This window comes from Delphinus delphis, chromosome 2, assembly GCF_949987515.2.
Source record: "Delphinus delphis chromosome 2, mDelDel1.2, whole genome shotgun sequence".
Lineage (NCBI taxonomy): Eukaryota > Metazoa > Chordata > Mammalia > Artiodactyla > Delphinidae > Delphinus > Delphinus delphis.
Genome location: NC_082684.1, coordinates 46,147,030 through 46,166,699, shown reverse-complemented (window position 1 = coordinate 46,166,699; position 19,670 = coordinate 46,147,030). Strand labels below are relative to the sequence as shown.

Genomic DNA, 19,670 nt, shown 5'->3' with positions numbered 1-19,670 from the left:
TCCCACACTGCGCCTGCGCCGGCCCGCCCACGCCCGGCGCGGTCCCGACCCAGGTCGCTGGGCGGTGGCGTCAGCTGCGCGCCCGCCGGCAGGGAAAAAGCCGGTTGCTGGGGGAGTGAGGAAGAAAGGGAGGGACCCGAACACGGAAGTGGCGGCAGCGCCGGCGAAGCAGGTGGGGGCGGTGACTGCGACGTCTGAGATGAGAACCCCGCACCGAAGGGTGGGGGCTTGCAGGCAGGCATCAGTCTTAGAGGACCTACATGAGGTGCCGGAGTGGTTGGGTCTCCCTTCTCCAGCTTAGCGAGCACCCAGAGTGATGGCGGTGGTGATGGCGGCAGTTACTCGGGCAGCCCCAGTTAAACTGCGCTCCGAGAGGTGAGTGGGGGAAGGGTGGTTGCTGCTTGGCCTTGCCCAGCGGGGTCTGCTTCTACTTTCCGGGCGCTCCTCACAGGCAGCCATATCCGGGTCCCCGTACGGGTCCAGCCCCTCCTTGGGACCCGGCTAGAGAACGAGATGTTTGGGCATGTTCTTTCGAGAAAAGGAAGCTGAGACCCTTCTCAAGCCTTTAATCTTGGCATCCTTGGCGCCTTCATCTTGTCATTTCTATACCGGTAAAGGAAGGAAGACTTAATCTCAGTTCATGGTTCCTGGAGGTCTGGCGTGTACATTAATGCTTACTCTATAGGACATTTTACATATATCCCTTAAGAAGAAAGTAATTCGGGTTTCCCTATTCAAACCCCACCTAAAGTTCACTGAAGTGCATATTTAGATGTAAAAGAAGAGCTAGAACTAAAGTATATTGTTGAATACTTCATTCGATCCTTACAATCTTTGCTAAGGTCTTGGCCATTAAGTTTATGCTTTGCTTGGGTCTTCACGTTCTCCATGTTGGGAGACCTGTCTCTGATGAAAACCTTCACAATGATATTTTTCGTGCTACCCACCTTCTATTCTCAATCGGAACTTGTTTATGACATAAGAGAAACGTTTTTCTGTTGTAGAGTTTTCCCCATTGTTTTTCAGTCTAGTTCCATTGGGAAAACTTGCGAACAGATTTAGACAAACCGTGGTATAGTTCTTACCGTGGTGGCATTGTGAAAGGTGTTGCTTTGAGTACTAGGGCTCCAAATAGGCTTGCTAGACACTGAGGTTTGGTACGTGAATGAAGAGGAAGAGTGGTTGGCTGAAAAAGAACTTGGGATTTGTGGAAAAATAACCAACCTATCCTTGATTTCCCACAAGAGCAAAAGATACCTGAGATGATTCTTTCCGAGTGACTTAATTTTATTTGGATAGCATTCGTTGTTTAGATAGACTGATTTCTAATTTTTTTTAAATCCAATATCACTGGATAGACTGGGGTTCAAGAAGAAGTCCGATAATACATCAAATAAATCATCGTGAGATTTCAGTGTAGTGCTTTTCAGAGCTCAGCATAAGAAGAATCTGCCAATTTGGAACAAGATTTATAGCTATAAAATGCCGTAACTATAAAATATGTTAACACCATGTGACTTCAAAACTATGAATGGTGTTTGCGCTTCTCTCCTTTCACTCTGCTTTAGCAATGAACACATTTGATTCATAGGGTTTTTTGTTTTGTTTGTTTGTTTGTTTGTTTTTTTACAAATTTCACATGTATGGAAAGAGCTTGGGCCTTAGAGTTGAACAATCCTAGATTTTAATTTTGACTCTGACAGTTACTCGTGTGACCTTGAATATACTTCTTTACTTTTACTGAATGTCAGATTCCTCATCTCTAAAATGAAGATGACACCTTCTTCCATATATAGAAGACACTCATGGATGTATAAAACTAATTGTCTTGTGTTATTAATGGGGTACTTTGGGTGGGCATTTAATGGTTTCATTTAAAATGGAGTTGTTTGAATCATTATCCATTAAATTTTTTCAACTGTTAAAAGATGTATTCTTGCTTTTGCCAGTATGTTTTCACATGTCCATTTCTATTTCAGTCAGATTTTAAAAAGACAAATTTTAAAGTCCTCAGTGAATTCACAATCTTGGTGAGGGAAACAGACATTCAAATAATATGTACAAGACTAATAGTGTGGTAATGAAATGTGTAACTTAAATCTTAAATTGCCTGGTTATTTAAGATAATATAGCTTTTAAAAAGAAACCAGTGTAGCTGTCCGTCACCAATGTGGGTGTCAGGTGCATGTCTCATAGGAGTGGATAGCTGAATGAACTCACTGAAAATCATGCCAAGGTCGCAGCTTCGATTGCAGTGAAGGTTAGTTACCATTTCTCTGTTGTGACCATTCATAGTACCCTTAGGCTCACAAATATTGTTGTTCTCAAGGACAATAGGGTGAGAAAGCATGAATATATTACCGTTCTACTTGTGGCAGTATTATCTATAAATGTCATATAATCTTAGTTTATCCAGGAGGCATATCAGTATTGCCTTATGAGAGGAGTTTTCAAATTCCTTTTTAATAAAATATGTATTGATATTTGATGTAAAAATTATTAATCCTATGAAACATAAGGCTAGAAGAAGAGAGTAATAACAAAACTGAGAACAGAGTATTGAAAAAAAAACATTGAAGGCAGTTTAGAAATCTGAAGATTTTTATATCTCTGAAAGTGTCCTGAATCTTACCAGCCTATTTAATTTATTTTGGGGGTAAATAATACTTGTGCATGTATAAACTTTCTAAGGTGTAAAAGGGAATACAGGAAAGTCCTACTCTCAACCTACCCAGTTCCGCTGGCCAAAGACGGCTAATATTTGACTCTTGTGTTGTTACAGTGGCAGTGGATCCTTACTACGGCGAGACAGATATAATCATTGTTTTATGAATGAAAAAAACCAAGGCTCAGAAAGGTTGTGAGTTGTCCAAGGTCACACACCTAACCAACTGTCTGAACTAGAAATAGAACCCAGGTCTATTAACTTCTGATCCAAGTAGTCTACCATACTGCCTCTCCAAGTCATAACTGTTGCCATAAAACTTAGAATTTAGTTTTATCAGAACATGAAAACAATTTTATTTAATTCTAGAATAACATTATACTAGTTTGTAGGTAAAACTTGTTACCCAAGCTTAAATGTAAGCAGACGTAGTTATCATAAAGCAATGAAAAGAATAATCTATGATCGTTTTTTTTAAAAAAAAAAACTTTGCCTACTATTACTGTTGAAACCTGTTTATTTGCTAAGTTAGCTTGTAAGAAATTACAAACTTTTTATAATTAAGTTTGGTTATTTACACCCATACTACTTTTCAAGAATTTAAAGCTTAAAAACACTTTTTAAAAGAGCATGTTTAGTATCAGGAGTAATAGAAAGTGCTTTATGATATCTCACAAATGCCAAAGCATCCTCAGCCTCAGGCTTTTGAGATGTTTTTGTCCAGATTTTCTAGCCTTATATGTAGCCTTTGTTTCCTTTCATTCTTTTTCCTTAATTTTGCCACTTTCCCATCTCTCATTTTTAGAAATTAGCTTATTCTACATGGAAGGTTCTGAGAAGACAACGTATTACAGAACGTAGTATGTATTCTCATTAAGCTCAATGTATGCTGTTTTCATAGATTTTAATCCTGGCAGGAAAAACATGGGGCAGCTGACGGTATCCAGATTTAACAATGTGAACACTGAAGCTAAATGAGATTCTAAAAGTCAGGAGAGATAGCTAGTAAGTGACAAAGTCTAAATTTTAGATCATGTTTGATGATTTAGCAACTCATGCTGTTGTTTCATCTGCACCATGCTTCATTTTTAAACATGGTATAGTGAAAAACTAGATTGTTAATTTTTTATAGATCTTTATAACTTAAAAATTTCCTCTTTAGACTAAATTGTACTCATAGGAAGAAAGACTACAAGGAAATTGGCCAAAATGTCTAAATTGAGTGCCTCTAGGTAATTGAATTACAGGTTTTTTTCCTCCTTTTTGAACTTTTCTGAATGCTCCATATATTTTATAATGAGCATATATTATTTTTATAATTAAAAAATTACAAATTGAAAGGAAGAAGTACATCTGTACAATCCAATTTATTCTCTAAGAGTCACAATTGAATATCTTAAATATTCTGGTTTCTAAGATTCTGTTAAGGTTCTTGCGCTTTTAATTTTTAAAAAAATTTTTTAAAATAAATTTATTTATTTTATTTTTATTTTTGGCTGCGTTGTGTCTTCATTGCTGTGGACAGGCTTTCTCTAGTTGCAGCGAGCGGGGGCTACTCTTCATTGTGGTGCATGGGCTTCTCATTGCGGTGGCTTCTCTTGTTGCGGAGCACAGGCTCTAGGCGGGCGGGCTTCGGTAGTTGCGGCTCGTGGGCTCTAGAGTGCAGGTTCAATAGTTGTGGTACATGGGCTTAGTTGCTCTGCGGCAGATGGGATCTTCCCGGACCAGGGCTCGAACCCGTGTCCCGTGCATTGGCAGATGGATTCTTAACCACTGTGCTACCAGGGAAGTCCTGGTTCTTGCACTTTTAGAAGTTTATAGTGCCAGCTCTTAGTTTTCTGTTCCCTCTTCACACTAAATTAACCCTCTTCAGTGACAGGTCCTGGACATTTCTCTTAATCTTTAGCTAGCATGCTCAGGGAATGTACACTTATTTTAATGTTAGCCCAAGTTAATGTTTCTCCCACAGTTTCTTCCACAAAACGGCTCTATGATGAGTTAAATAAAGGAAACTGTGGCTTAAGCAGGTTTCTTAACTGAAGGACCTCTTGGAACCTTTTGCTGAAGGTGCCTTGTAATCTTTCAGGGGGGAAGTGATTCCCAAACTTGTTTAATAAGGAAACCTCTGTTTCTCTAGAACATGTGTATATTAACATCTTTTAGCACTAGTGTACACAGGAGTTCAGATTGGGGGACACTGACTTAAGCAAAATATAATTAGGAAAGTAAGTGGAGAAAGTTTGGAGAAGGGAAGGAAGGGTGTAGTGGTGCTAATCAGTGTGTGTGTGTGTGTGTGTGTGTGTGTGTGTGTGTGGCATGAAAAAGGAGATATTTTAAAATATTTACTGGAAAATGAACCTGTATTGCTTTCGTAATGAGAAAAAAACACTTTATACTTCAGAGATGTTTCTCATTTGAACAAACCCATTTTTTATGTTTTTTTATTAACATTCCAAGGAATTTACCTCTCTTGTACTATCCAGTATATTTCATTCATGGACTCTTAAGTGTTCCCATAGAATCCAACTCAAATATTAGGCTATGATCAAACATCAAGGGCTCTAACCCACAGAATCCAATTCAAATAACATGGACTGTGATCAGAATGCATTCAAGGAGTTTTGGGGACACATAATGGCAGGTAAACTTTGGAATCATAGATTTGATAAGGTACTTCCCAGGGTTAAATAACTACCAGAATAATAAGTTATTTGTGAATTCTTTGTAGTATAGTAAATTATTCTTTATAACATCAAATTTAATATTTACATGAATTCTGGCCTTAGGTAGACATCAGCATTGTAGACACAGTAGTTCAATGAATGATTAATATGTACAATAATGCTCTGTTATCCAACATCATAGAGATACAATGCAGTTTCTAGATGAATGAAGTTTAACCCTTTAATTACTGGCTTTTAAAAAAGTTTTCAAGGAATTTGAATTAAAATCACCTTCCCAACCTTATTCAAGAGTACTAACTAAATGTTATTTAAATCTGTTGTTAGCATAGAAGGGTCACATTGGGTATTAATTCGTTTATCACTGTTCAGTGCAATTGATTATAGAACCTGGGATCAAATGGCTAGTGAATCTGAGAACTTGATTTTTTGAAAAAGGTTTAAATAAACTTGCTTTAGACGTTTGCCTCTTGCTCATTAAGAAATAACAATAAAAAAAAGTCACTGTGTATTCCCCAGGGCATTGTAACTTAGATGCCTTCATAAAAAATTAATTATTGAATCAAGAGTCAAAGCACTTTCTCCCAAGTGATTCTTTCACCTTCTTTAAAAAAAAAAAAAAAAAAAGCTTCTTTGCAGTTACTAACAAAGATTGTTGATTTGTGAACATTTTTCAAAGTATCATCGTTGATTTCTATACTACATAAAGTTGGTATTAAAGTCACTTTTTTTCCATTTTGTATCTCATCTTCTACTTCATTTCTATGAAGTTTGTATAAAATTCCAACGATTAAGGATAGGGTATTTGAAAGGACTCATTCAGATTCAGAACCTTACACTTTTTTTTTTAACATTCAGATTTTACATGTATAGGCAAGACACCAAAAGCACTTTTTTAAAACTCATTTTTAGTCTTTAAAAATAAAAAAATTTTTTCACTAAAAGTAATGTTAACACATTGTAAAGCAATTATACGCCAATAAAGATGTTTAAAAAATTAATAATGTTATTTTTATTGAGAGAAATGTGATTGAATTTTTTTAATTTTATGAATTTTGATTTAATGCAACTTTTGGAAGAGATTAGAAGATCTTTTGCCATCTGTTTAAAGTGTAAAGATGCGAGAGTTATATACATGATGCATTTTTATCATTATTGTAATAAAATCATGGGATAGTGAAGGAAATTCTGAATATCTTTTTTTCTAAAAAGATCTCACCATAGCATAAGTTTTTTTTTAAGTTACCTGAACCATGAAGAGACCAGTTAAATGTTTTGTTTTGCCTTTTTTCTTAATGTATCTGCTAAGTAGCTTCTCAGAGCCAATTATTATCCCAATAAAGGTCATCAAACTTAGAACACTTGTCATTTTGTAAAAGAAAAATACATAACTTGTCTTAAAATTTCAGCAACTTAAGTACTTTGCCCTGAAATAACTAGCAAACCTCGTGTGTTATAAAATTTCTGTGATTGTGTCTATTTACAAAGTATTGCAAAGATTCTCTTACCTAGGATAATATAATCCACAAATGTATTCCAGCAACATGGAATCAGTTGCGGTGCACTAAAAGGGCACAAAGAAATGGAGAGGGTTGCCATCAAGTCCTTAGCTTTTTGGAGCTCCCACTCTTCCCTCAGGAATAGCACCTCATCAGACAAATAACCATCTCACAATGAGTGATGGGAACATTGTCAATCATATATTCAATATTCATAAATTTTAAGTTTTCTAATTTTTAGGCAAGTATAAATAGAAGTTAAATTTTCTTCCTACTTTGAAGATTACAACATTAAGTGACATTCTGGCCCATATAGTGATACGGTATATTTTACCAAATATATATATATAATTTTTTTTTTTTTTTTTTTTTGCCGTACGCGGGCCTCTCACTGTTGTAGCCTCTCCCGCTGCGGAGCACAGGCTCCGGACGCGCAGGCTCAGTGGCCATGGTTCACGGGCCCAGCCACTCCGCGGCATGCGGGACCCTCCCGGACCAGGGCACAAACCCGCATCCCCCGTATCGGCAGGCGGACTCCCAACCACCGCGCCACCAGGGGAGCTCCACCAAATATATTTTTTACCATAACAATTTATAAAAGTGGGACTTCTGAAGCATGAACTCAGTTTTCTATCACAAGAATGCTATGTAAAATTTATATAAGGCTGTAGTTCTTAGATACAAAAAGATAACCAGTCAAAAGAAGATTTTCTATGCATTAACTCTTTAAGTATAGGTAAATGTGTGGAAAATTCATCTAGGGCAATGGCATTTTTTGCTTTATTTTATGGATCCCTGCAGCATTAGCATACGTAAGAACAATTAACCTAAAATCCAGAGATACTTGATGGATTGCTACCTATTATGTACAAGTTGGTAAGCCTTGCTAAAATAAATCTGTTATGTTAGCATGTAAACTTGTATAGAGTAAGGCTGGAAATCAGTTCTCTGAGGGAAAATGTCAAATTGTTCTGTAGCTTCATGGTCTGTTGAGTTTCAGCTGTATTTAGTGTATTGATCCTTTTTCATTTTGAAACATTAGTTATCATCCTGAAAATTATATTTGCTCATAAATTTTATAGTTAGCATGGGCTAGAGACAGAGGTATTTCTGTGATTTTTTTCCTTTATGAACCATTTCTATAAAACTGGCTTGGGCGCTATAATAAAACATATGTAATATCTGTTTCTTTTTTTAAAAAAGAAAAAATATGTTAAACTTTATTTTATACTTGATACATTTAGAATCTGAGCTAGGTATATACTTCACATACATTATTTCATTTAATTCCCACCAGCCTAATGAAATAGATAGCATCAGTAACTCCATTTTACAGATGAAGAAACTGAGCTTTCAAGGTCATATGGCTAGTACAAAATAAACTGGGCTCAAACCATATTTCTAATGTCTGCCATCATTGTGCTATGGAACTGCATCCTTGTCATGTACATGTATAGAGATACTGAAAATGTTATAACGGTTACTGCTGGGTGGTAGGATTATGGATAGTTTTTACTTTTTTCTTCATAACTTTAAGTTTGAATTTTTCACAGTGAGTATAAAGTACTGTTATTTTTATTTATGGTCATCAAAATGATATGTGTACATAGGTTCAAGTTAAATTAAGCTGAAAAGCTTAGATAAGCTAAGTAATGCCGCATTCCTCTCCTACCCATCTCAAAGGCTTCTACTTTCATAATTTGTCTTTCTGGTATTTATCTTCACATTTCTAAATCATATGCTTATACTTCTCTCTTGATGCATCAATTATTAGACATTATTGGTTGAGTTCCTCTTCTGATAGATGAGGATTTACCTCTCTTTTAGCCTCCTTACTCTCTTTCTATTCTCTTATTACACAAAGAGCCTTACGTCCTTATGTGGTTATACGAACTAGTTGCTCTCCAGCAGCGCCAAACACCCTGTTGTCTGGAAACTTCCCTTCTTAAGCATCCCAGGAATTCACATTTCCTTTCTCATATGTTAAATACCTTGTTTCCTATGTTATGCCATTTGTTTTAGGTTTACACTCTTATTTTAGAAGAGCACATCCTCCAATATGAGGTAAAATTGTTGTTACTTTCATGTCTGAAAATTTCTTTATTTTATCCTATTTGATTGATTGTTAGGCTGGTTATCTTCAAGGTTGGAAACTATCCTCTAGCTTCCACTGTTACTGTTGAGAAAACAGATGTTATTTTATTTACAGTCCTTTGTGACTTTTTTCCCTCAGGAAGCCTTTTTTCTTTTTTTTGGCTGGGTTACATACATAAATCGATTGATTGAACACTTAACATGAGGTCTACTCTTTAACAGATTTATAAGCATACAATACTTAGAGTATTGTTGTCTATAAGGTAGGAAGACTTCGGTATCACCTCTTTATCTCTAGGGTTCTAACATTTTAGAATAATGTAACTTGGTGTGTATTTTCCCTTGTGCAGGGCACTCATTGTGCTCCTTCTGTATGGAGACTCATGTCCTTCAGTTCTGGGAAATTTTCTAATATATTTTCTTTTATAATTTCCCTCTCCATTTTGGTATTTTCTGTGACGTCTGTATCGATCCTCTAATTTTCTTGTCTTCTCTGTCTAGTTAACCATTTTTTTCCTCTTTCCTATTATTTCCTCAGCTTACCTCCAACTTTCCTATTGAATATTTTTTTTCCTGCAATCATGGTTTTAATTTCCAAATTTTTCTTATTCTCTGATTGTCCCTACCTCATTTTATTCATTGGTATAATATATTCTTTTAACTTGGAAGAGATCTATTTTATTACCTGCTGCTTTCATGGTTACTTTTTTCTCCAAATTCTTTGTTTTATTCGCTTGTTTATTTTAGAGGCTTTCCTCAAAAGTCTGGTGACATGCCATATTCTAGAGTAAATGAAGCACAGCAGTGCTGCCTGAAAGCACTATGTAAGTAGGCTGGGCTTATGGATGGATGAGCTTCACAGCATGCCTGGGTGGCCCTCCAGCTTCTTATTGGAGGATTTCCAGTTATCAGCATCTATAGGTCTTTTCTCTTTGGCCATTCTGTTTCTCCAGCATAGTATCTTCCAGTCTCCTATTAGGAGGTGTAAGTTTGGCTGCTGGAGTTCTAGAAGCTGGATGGAAGAAGGAAGCAGGGAATTTTCTTTCTGATTTTAGTCCCAAGCCTCCCATCTATCCTCACCATGCCTAGTATCCAAAGTCCTGAGCCTCTCTGGTTCAGCTTCTCCAAATAATATTGATAAATTTCCCATCTCCTCTAAGTATGAGAGTAACAACCAGAGACATCTAACTGCACATATGCAAATTTTCAACCTACCTCCCCATTTTCTGCCCTGTTCTCCATCCATACTTTCTGTAGCACCTCGTACCTCTGGGTGTCCTGGACTTTGCCTGCTCTGTTGGCTTGCTTCTCATCAACGTTGCCTTTGTGCCTGGTGTCACCTTCCTCTCCACTGCTGAGTCAGTCATTGCTCCTCTGTTCATTTTCTGTCCTTGTATTTTGTCACTCAGGTTATGGATATCTGCTAGTTTCATTGAAGATGAGGTTTGTTTTTATTTCTCATTTTCCCTTGTTTTGGGCTGACTTCTGAGAGAAAGATGGAGCAAAAAGATTTTCACATAGCTATTTTAAACTGGATCATTATTTCTTTTATAATTAGAGAAAAACAAAACTATTTTCTTTTTGAGAGGAAATCAAGTTATACTGCTCATTAAGAAATTTAATATGGAATGCAGCAATTATAACTAAAGGAAGCATTGGAATCACTAAAACAGTTTATAGGAGACTTGGTTGTTTTTGAAGGCAGAGAGAAGTTAAGAGCTAGCAATGGAAGCAGGCCCTGGTAAAGGTGGGAATGTCATCAAGAGCAGAGGTACGGGGTGGGATAGGGAGGGTGGAGGGAGATGCAAGAGGGAGGATACATGGGGATATATGTATATGTATAGCTGATTCACTTTGTTATCCAGCAGAAACTAACACACCACTGTAAAGCAATTACATTCCAATAAAGATGTTTTTAAAAAAGAGAGAGAGAGCAGAGGTACAGACTTAGCTTTGATATAGAAATAAAGGAAGATGAAGATGCTCACACCCAGTGGAGTAAAGTTGATCATAGAGTTAATAATCTGCTACTTTCATATTTTTAAAGTAAATAAAAACACCAGGTATTTTAAACCTTACATGATAACTTTTCACATTATTATGCTGAATAAAAAAGTTGAAAGTATGTAGTGTTAACAAAAAAATATCTGCTTGGGGCTCCTTTTTAATTTTTTATTTGAAAAATACAAGTGTAAGCTGTTAGTAACTAGTGTCTCTTCTGATCACTGACTCTTCATATACTTCAGCCTACTTTGTAGCTTCTGCCTGTTTATTTTTGTTCAGTGGAATTTAGTCAATGAACAACCAAAGCATGCTGTTGAATATAATTTTGGTATACTAAGTGATGATGTTTCTTTCAAATTTAGATTTTCAAATATTTTTTCCCTGTGGATTTTAAATTATTACGTACCAGTGAGCTCACTAAATCAAAATAATACGTATAATCACCCCATGCTATTCATTGTTTAGTAATGGGGTACTTTATATGGCAAGCCTGTGTCATTAGTTCACACTTTTAAGCACTTCCCAATTATATTTGCCTCTGCAGATGCTTGTTTCAAACCCTATTGGGATTGTTAATGTTCCTCTGATATAATCAGAAGCTTAATCATGATCAGAATGTTGAGTACAACTGATTTTCTCAGTCTCAAAATTCAACTTTCATTTGTAAAATATTTGAGATTATAGAATCCCTCCCCCCAATTCTGGGCTTAAATCTTTTTCCATCTAAGAATAGTTAAGTAGTTTCTACCTATGACCAATCATTACTATTAGTCTTAATAAAACTTTATTTACATTATAAATTCTAGTATAGCTAGCCAATTTCATAGGAAAGGCATTGCCCTATAGAACTTTATCTGCTTGTTTTTTGAAATTATCAAGAAGAATAGGACTTTCCTGGTGGCGCAGTGGTTGAGAGTCTGCCTGCCGATGCAGGGGACGCGGGTTCGTGCCCCGATCCGGGAGGATCCCACATGCCGCGGAGCGTCTAGGCCCGTGAGCCATGGCCGGTGAGCCTGCGCGTCCGGAGCCTGTGCTCTGCAGCGGGAGAAGCCACAGCGGTAAGAGGCCCGCGTACCGCAAAAAAAAAAAAAAAAAAAGAATATAAGGAAGTGTATGTGTGTATAAAATAACAAATTTTTATCCAATTCCAAATTTTCTACAAACTGCCTAGACTGATAGTGAAGTTGACCAGATATTTAAATGAGTTGACAAAAATTGCATTGGGAATTCTTGCATGACATTCCTAGTATTCAGTGATGATTATTTATTTAATAAATTCTTAACAGCTTTTATAACTTAAAACTGTTCATATTTTCAATCAATAGGAAAGAAAACAGAGAGAAGGAGGGTAGTGGTCATCATACACCAGCTCATAGGTTTCTCATCTCTTAACAAAGAATTTCTTGGTCTGCTGTGAAATTAAAAAATAAGGGGAGGAGAGATGGGCATAAGATGTACCTCAAAACCGGAAATTGTTCATATTTCAGATGTATATTTTGGCTGAGAGGATGCTTAGCTTTTTTGATTCACATCGAAACTAGCTGTGGGAAAGGAACTCAGATTCTTGACTCCATGGCACTATGGAATTATTAGCATAAGGTAAAGTAGTTTATTTAGGTGGGAACAAAATATCTTGGAACTGCCTTCCAACATTTCTAATAGTTTGTTTTTAATGTATTATCCTTTTTCATCTTTTCATCTTATGTATAATTGGGGTTTGATATATAATCTATACAATGTTAATGACAAACGATTAATGATCTTTTTCTTCCTTAGATATATCCAGAAAGTGCCCAGAAGAAACATTCTACCGGAAAAACTGAAAGAGCAGTATTTATAACACTGGAATTTGTGGACAGTTTGTTAAAATGGCAGAAAATAGTGAAAGTAATAGTAAAAATGTAGATGTAAGGCCCAAAACTAGTCGGAGTCGAAGTGCTGACAGAAAGGATGGTTATGTATGGAGTGGAAAGAAGTTATCTTGGTCAAAAAAGAGTGAAAGTTGTTCAGATGCTGAAACAGTGAGTGCTATAGAGAAAACTGAAGTTCCTTTAAGGAGCCAAGAAAGGAAGCACAGCTGTTCATCTATCGAGTTGGATTTAGATCATTCCTGTGGGCATAGATTTTTAGGCCGATCTCTTAAACAGAAGCTGCAAGATGCTGTGGGGCAGTGTTTTCCAATAAAGAATTGTAGTAGTCGGCACTCTTCAGGGCTTCCGTCTAAAAGAAAAATTCATATCAGTGAACTCATGTTAGATAAGTGTCCTTTCCCACCTCGATCAGATTTAGCCTTTAGGTGGCATTTTATTAAACGACACACTGCTCCTATAAGTCCCAAATCAGATGAATGGGTAAGCACAGACTTGTCTCAGACTGAATTGAGGGATGGTCAACTAAAACAACGAAGAAACATGGAAGAGGTCAACTGCTTCTCACATACCAGTGTTCAGCCCTGTGTCATAACCAATAACGATTCTTCGGGTAGAGGTGGTCCTGGGACTGGCTCTATAATGAACCTGGCTTCAAATAACAGTATAGAAGATAGTGATATGGATTCAGATGATGAAATTATAACACTTTGCACAAGTTCCAGGAAAAGAAACAAACCCAAATGGGAAATTGATGAAGAAACCCTGCAACTGGAAACACCTCCTAAGTACCATACCCAGATTGATTATGTCCACTGTCTTGTACCAGACCTCCTTCAGATCAATAATAATCCATGTTACTGGGGCGTTATGGATAAATATGCAGCTGAAGCTCTACTAGAAGGAAAACCAGAGGGTACCTTTTTACTGCGAGATTCAGCACAGGAAGACTATTTATTCTCCGTTAGTTTTAGACGCTATAGTCGTTCTCTTCATGCTAGAATTGAACAGTGGAATCACAACTTTAGCTTTGATGCACATGATCCTTGTGTCTTCCATTCTCCTGACATAACTGGGCTCCTAGAGCATTATAAGGACCCGAGTGCCTGTATGTTCTTTGAACCACTTTTATCCACTCCTTTAATTCGGACTTTCCCCTTTCCCCTGCAGCATATATGCAGAACAGTTATTTGTAACTGTACAACTTATGATGGCATTGATGCCCTTCCAATTCCTTCTTCCATGAAATTATATCTGAAAGAATATCACTATAAATCAAAAGTTAGAGTACTCAGGATTGATGCACCAGAACAGCAATGCTAGGAAAAGGGTAGGAACACAGGAGTGATTATATACATATTTTCATTTAATATTTTATTTTTCTTATTATGCCACTTTGAATTTTTCTACAGGGGCAGTTAAAGTCCAAAATAAACTTATGCCCTAAATTTTACTTCCAGATCAGTTTATTTTTCTTAGGATACAATAATTGTTTAACAATAATAATTGTTTAATAATTGTTACACACTAGGAGTTAATGGATATTTTTGACTAGGTGTTTGGTTTTTGTTTTTACCATGTAGATTGTATACTTAATTTTTTTCTTTTCTTAACTGTAATTTGCATATGATCCAGGGATATTTGAAGTTTGGTAGGCATTGCAAACACAGTTAAATAATCTGTATTTCATACTTTTCTTTAAAAGTAATCCTGTCCTTTCTTACATATAAAATGCTTTGTTAACCTATGCCATTGGCATTCCTATACATAGGATAGTTTCCCCATCATCCTTTTCATTTGGTTTAAAAGTCTTCAGTAAAGCTGAGTGTGTTGTAATTTACAATCCATACTAATGTAATTGACTTCTATAATTTACTAATAGGGATGTTAAAGGTTAGCAAAATGGCTTAAAATCAAACTTCATGTGTTTTAATTTTAAATATTAACTGTAAAGCAGAATTACTAAATTTGATTAATCAGGTCGGTAAGAATCAAATGAGGATATGATATTTTGGGGGTGAATTTATTCTTCTATAATGTGGCATGGTCATTTATTATTCCTTGAGTAGATCTTTCTCTCAAACTAGGAAGAGTTACCATCTTCAGAACATAAGTATTGTTCCTTTCTCACTGGAAGCTTTAAAAATAATGGTAACACTATTAGTAACTAGTAGTTACTAAAGTAATAAAGCAACTAAGGTTTTTCTGAATTTACTTATGAACTGTTGCTTCTGCTTAGCTCTGTTTTAGAAACTCTGAGCCTGTTAGTTTGGAGAGATGCCACAGTTTATATAAACAGCCACAAATTTCCATTGGTAACCAAAGAGAACTAGGTAGTTTTTCATTATTTTGAATTGAGCTTGAATAAAGATTCAAGAAGTAAACGTGGAGCTCAGTATTCAGGGAGCTTAATGGTTTTGATCTTCAGGTTCCAGATAATTATTCCTATTTTCAGAACTAACATGTCTTTAGTATGGCTTCAAAAAGGAAACATTTTGAGAGATACGTGGCTTATGCCATACTGAACAATACTGGGCACCAGGCGTAATATTTTGAATTTAACATCCCCAGAACGGGGAAGTATTTTTAGAAATGTTATATAATAAGATAGATGGAATGATAGCCTACTCTTCTTTTTTAAAGAATCAGTGAATAATAAATATCCTAGACAGTTATTCCTTCTGGTGAGTTGTCTACCCCTTTGTACAAGTTGGCATTTTTAATATCATAGTAACTGATTTCTTGATGCTAGTTTAGCTCTAGTAGGAAGCTGCTTCTACCTGTATTGAAAGAAATTTGACTTAGATTTCCACGTTAGAATAGATGTTTCTTAAGCATCATTGCTTTTGTGTTGAAGTAGCATTTCCCTTTCCTGCAGTTCTGCTGATAACATAAAGATGGCATTTAAAAATAATTGCTTTAAAATAACTTTTTAGCAATTATCACAAAATTAAAATCTGTTACCATTGTCTTCTAACATATTTTTTTCTCAGTGATCTCAAGATTGTCTTGGTTCCAGTGAGGGTTAGCTACTAAAATGGCACCTCTCTTAGCAGTGATGAGGCTCGGGATATCAACACCAGTGTCAGGATAAATATCTCTTCTAAAGATGATATTTCCCTTTTACAAAAGTGGGACAGTCTCATACTACCTCATCTTTATTGTGGCGCTTTTGTAGATCACTGAGAAGCTTATCTTATTTACCAATATAGCACTTCCTAAATGTCCATCTTTGGTGAAAGAAAATTAATAGTATGGTAAGACTCTACCCATAATTATAGTTTTTTATCAGAATTTGATATTGAGACTTTCTGTTTCTATGAAACAATATTGTTTTAAATATTTTTCTTTTAAAAATAACTTTTTATCAATACAGAAGAACCTAAGGAATGACTAGCTAGTGAATATTCTGTTAAAAGGTAATTTTATAAAGAAAAATATTACATTGTCTTTTATAATGGTAAAAATTAGTATTTATATGAAAATCAAGATCTAAGTAGCCTTTCGTATATTCAAACTGGTTGCTTGTGATATATTTTCTCTGGCTTTCTTATTTTTTCACCTTCAAGGTATTGATAGCTGTTAACATTTTCAAAATACTGCCATTTATATAGCCTTGAAGTAGGTGATCTAATAAATGAGAGCAGGAAGGAGACTCATTTACGCTGAAACGGTTTGTATTTTTTCCTTTGGTATTTGCTACAGAAAAGAAATCGGGAAAGTAGAAATGTAAGATTTGAGAAAGGAATTGTTTACCATGAAGGAAAAAGAAGAGTAATAATACATTTTTTAAAGCGTGAAGGAATTGGAATTTAGAAAGGTTTAACCCTTTCTCAGTGACTTGTGGACACATTTGGAAGAGCATTCGGTATTCAGAAACTTAACTCATTAAAAATGTAATTACTGAAATTATGTATAAGTAAATGAGTATAAGTTTTGAAAGGAACAATGTGGGGAGATACAAATGTATCAGGTTGGCCCGAACGAACTTTTTGGCCAACCCAATAAATTTTGTAACTAAGTTGGACATGGTGAGCGTTTGAAAAGTGTAAATTGCAGGGTTGAGAAAGCGTTCAGCATGGTGGGAATGTGTGGCCCTTATTGGTGAGAGAGGATGGGGCTAAAAGAAACAAGATAAAATATTAAAATTAAGACTTTAGGCATTACCTCAGGGGAAAGCCTTGATAGTGAAAGGGGACTACTTGATCACTAATAGCTAGTCTGGACCAGACACTTAAATGTGCTTTGGGAATCATCCTGCCCTAACCAGGAAATAAACTTGACTTTTCTATTTCTCTCTGAAGCTTTCAGGAATACCCCCAAGCCCCCCTCTCCTTTTTTAAGCTACAGCATCTTGATTCATACTATAATTCCTGAAACATGCTGAATGGATTTTTTAGGTTCCTTGAGCATTTTTGTATGAAGAATCATATCTGATCTTTCTATAACCATGCCATTCACTTAAATAATTCACAGAGGGAAGGGTTTAATTTAAAGGAAGACCTAATAGGAAGAAGATTAAAGGAAGCTTTTAGTCAGTCTGTGGCTAGATTTATTGATTTGGTGATCAGACCTGTGTTCCTTCCTGAATGTCAGCTAATGGCAAACTGTGGTCAAAAAAATGGCTTTCAGTTAAAAGTTTTGACTTCTTATTGTAAATAATATAAAGAATGTCTAAGTCATTAGAAATCCTTTTTAGAAAAGTAGAGCAAATGTGGCAAATAGGACTCATATCATTACACAAATTACATTTCTTTTTATAAGAAAAACACAAACCATTATCATTTATTCATGAGCCAAAGCCATTAGGAAGATAAATCAAGTTATCAGCTTCCTGTCTGTCTGAAGTTTGGATCATTTTATAGATCCATGTAATAGAGAGCTTCCTTCCTATGAAACAAAAGCCTTGAGACCTAACTCTTACAAATATACTCTTAGTTTGCATTAAAAGTCTTTTTTGTCACTTTTAGCTATAATCAGAGTCAAATAGGTTATATATTGATTTTGGTAGAGCAAATTTAACAGGAAGTGGACTTAATTATATAATATTCCTGGAGATAACACAAGGGAAACAGTGTTTAAATGTAAAATAGATTGTGTGTTAGGTAATTTAATGCCCAAATGAATAAAAGATTTTAAGTCAAGCAGATTATTGTTTCTACTTTGGAAGAAAATCTTTACAATCTTAGTTTTACATAATCAGTTTTACATCCATTTTTATTTCTAAAGAACAGAAAGCACAAGAGGTTTTCCTTTTTTAATGGTCTACTAGAAATGAGCAACACTACAAGAGTCTGTCTATACTATTCTTAACACATTAGATATTGGAGACAAAATGGAGGTAACTTTTGGAAATGGTTTGGCTTTTAAATAGAAATGTAGACTAAATAGAATAGTAAACTAATGGCTATAACCCAATGGAAAGGAATTTAAGGCACATGACTCCTGTTTCAAATAAAGCCAGTCTTTTTAATTTACTTTTTAATTTTGAATAGATTACTCAATCCTAAATCTTTGTTTACTTTCATTTCCTAGCACATAAAATATAGATAATAATACTTGTCTCTTGACTTCCTGAAGGTTAATTCTTCAGTTAAGAGGTGACCCTTGGAGCATACTTGAAAATAATTTCTGTACAGCTGTTAAGTACTAATGTGATGATAGGTTTTCAACGTATTCCCTTAGTGGACCCTGCAGATTCACATTCACTTCTTTTAGCCTGTAATAGGCTTTCTTGACTTGATTTGACAATAAAGATAATGGTACAATTTGAATTTATGGTTTAGACTCTGCAATTAGATGAACAGTTGCAATTTCCTCCTACCCTTAATAAGGTTTGTGTGAAATTGATGTTTGCCTAAGTTATTTTAAAAGTTGATTACATTTGCAGGAAGTAAAGATAATCACTTTTGCCATGGTTATAATCAAATCTAAGCTTTCAGACTTGAGAGTGTAAAACTCAAGGAGATTTACTTAAAGTATTCTGACTTTGCTAGAATTGGATAAATTCTGTATAAACCAAGTACGCACTCGATATATACTTGAATATACAGAGTTTAAGTACTAACTTCACAAAGCTATTAGTACTCTTATCAGGCTTATATCCACCCCTTACCCAAAAAGAAGTAGAGTGTTCCCATTTTTATTTCTAATCCTGAAGTTGAATGTTTCTTCTTGGATGTGAGTTCAAATAAATTGATCTGAATAAATTTTCGTTTCTTATTAATTAAAACTTCATATATAAAATCCAAAAGCTTTGTAGTTTTAAAAACATTGTACTGTATGTTACCTGGCACATTCAACTTTATATATGAGAAATTTTAAAATCTGTATTACACATTTTCCTTTCAGTTTTTTGTGTCATTTTGGGTCTTCCAGAAACATGTCAAGATGTGATTAAATGTGCAAGAGATTTATTGGAGGGGGATGGACACCTATGAAGAATAAATGAGAATGGGACTTCCCTGGCGGTCCAGTGGTTAAGACTCTGGGCTTACACACACATAAACACACAGACAAAAGAATAAAGGGGAAGAGAGCAGGAGAAGGTGGGGAAATCATACCAAACTGCATGTCTGACATCTGTGAAAGAAACTGAAGGAAGCATTGGGTAGGGTGGGCAATGTAGTTCTAAAAATGCTAGGCGTGGATGTAGTTCCCAACAGGTTACCTGTAGGAGCCCACATGGGACAGGAATGGCCTACCTCTAGAACTCCCGCCATGCTCGGTTATTGACTGGGAACATGGGGAAAGCTGGAGGTTGTTGGTCACTCTAATGCACGTGACCAGGAGTAGAATGAGACACAACGTGGGCACAAATTTTTTTTGACCATAAACTCAGTAATGAAAATTTTGTGTG

General features: G+C 35.6%; 1 protein-coding gene across 3 annotated transcripts; it reads left to right on the top strand.

Moving 5' to 3' along the window:
- The first annotated feature begins 108 nt into the window (after positions 1 to 108).
- SOCS4 (suppressor of cytokine signaling 4) lies at positions 109 to 19,050 on the top strand. 3 transcript variants are annotated; one of them, XM_060004525.1, is made up of 2 exons: positions 109 to 375; positions 12,720 to 19,050. In XM_060004525.1, exon 2 carries the CDS (start codon positions 12,812 to 12,814, stop codon positions 14,132 to 14,134), a length of 1,323 nt encoding a protein of 440 aa, XP_059860508.1. In that variant the 5' UTR covers positions 109 to 375; positions 12,720 to 12,811; the 3' UTR covers positions 14,135 to 19,050. The 3 variants fall into 3 exon arrangements, with proteins under 3 accessions (XP_059860508.1, XP_059860511.1, XP_059860509.1); XM_060004528.1 differs by lacking the exon at positions 109 to 375 and adding an exon at positions 11,869 to 12,001; XM_060004526.1 differs by lacking the exon at positions 109 to 375 and adding an exon at positions 12,051 to 12,542.
- The last annotated feature ends 620 nt before the right edge of the window (positions 19,051 to 19,670 follow it).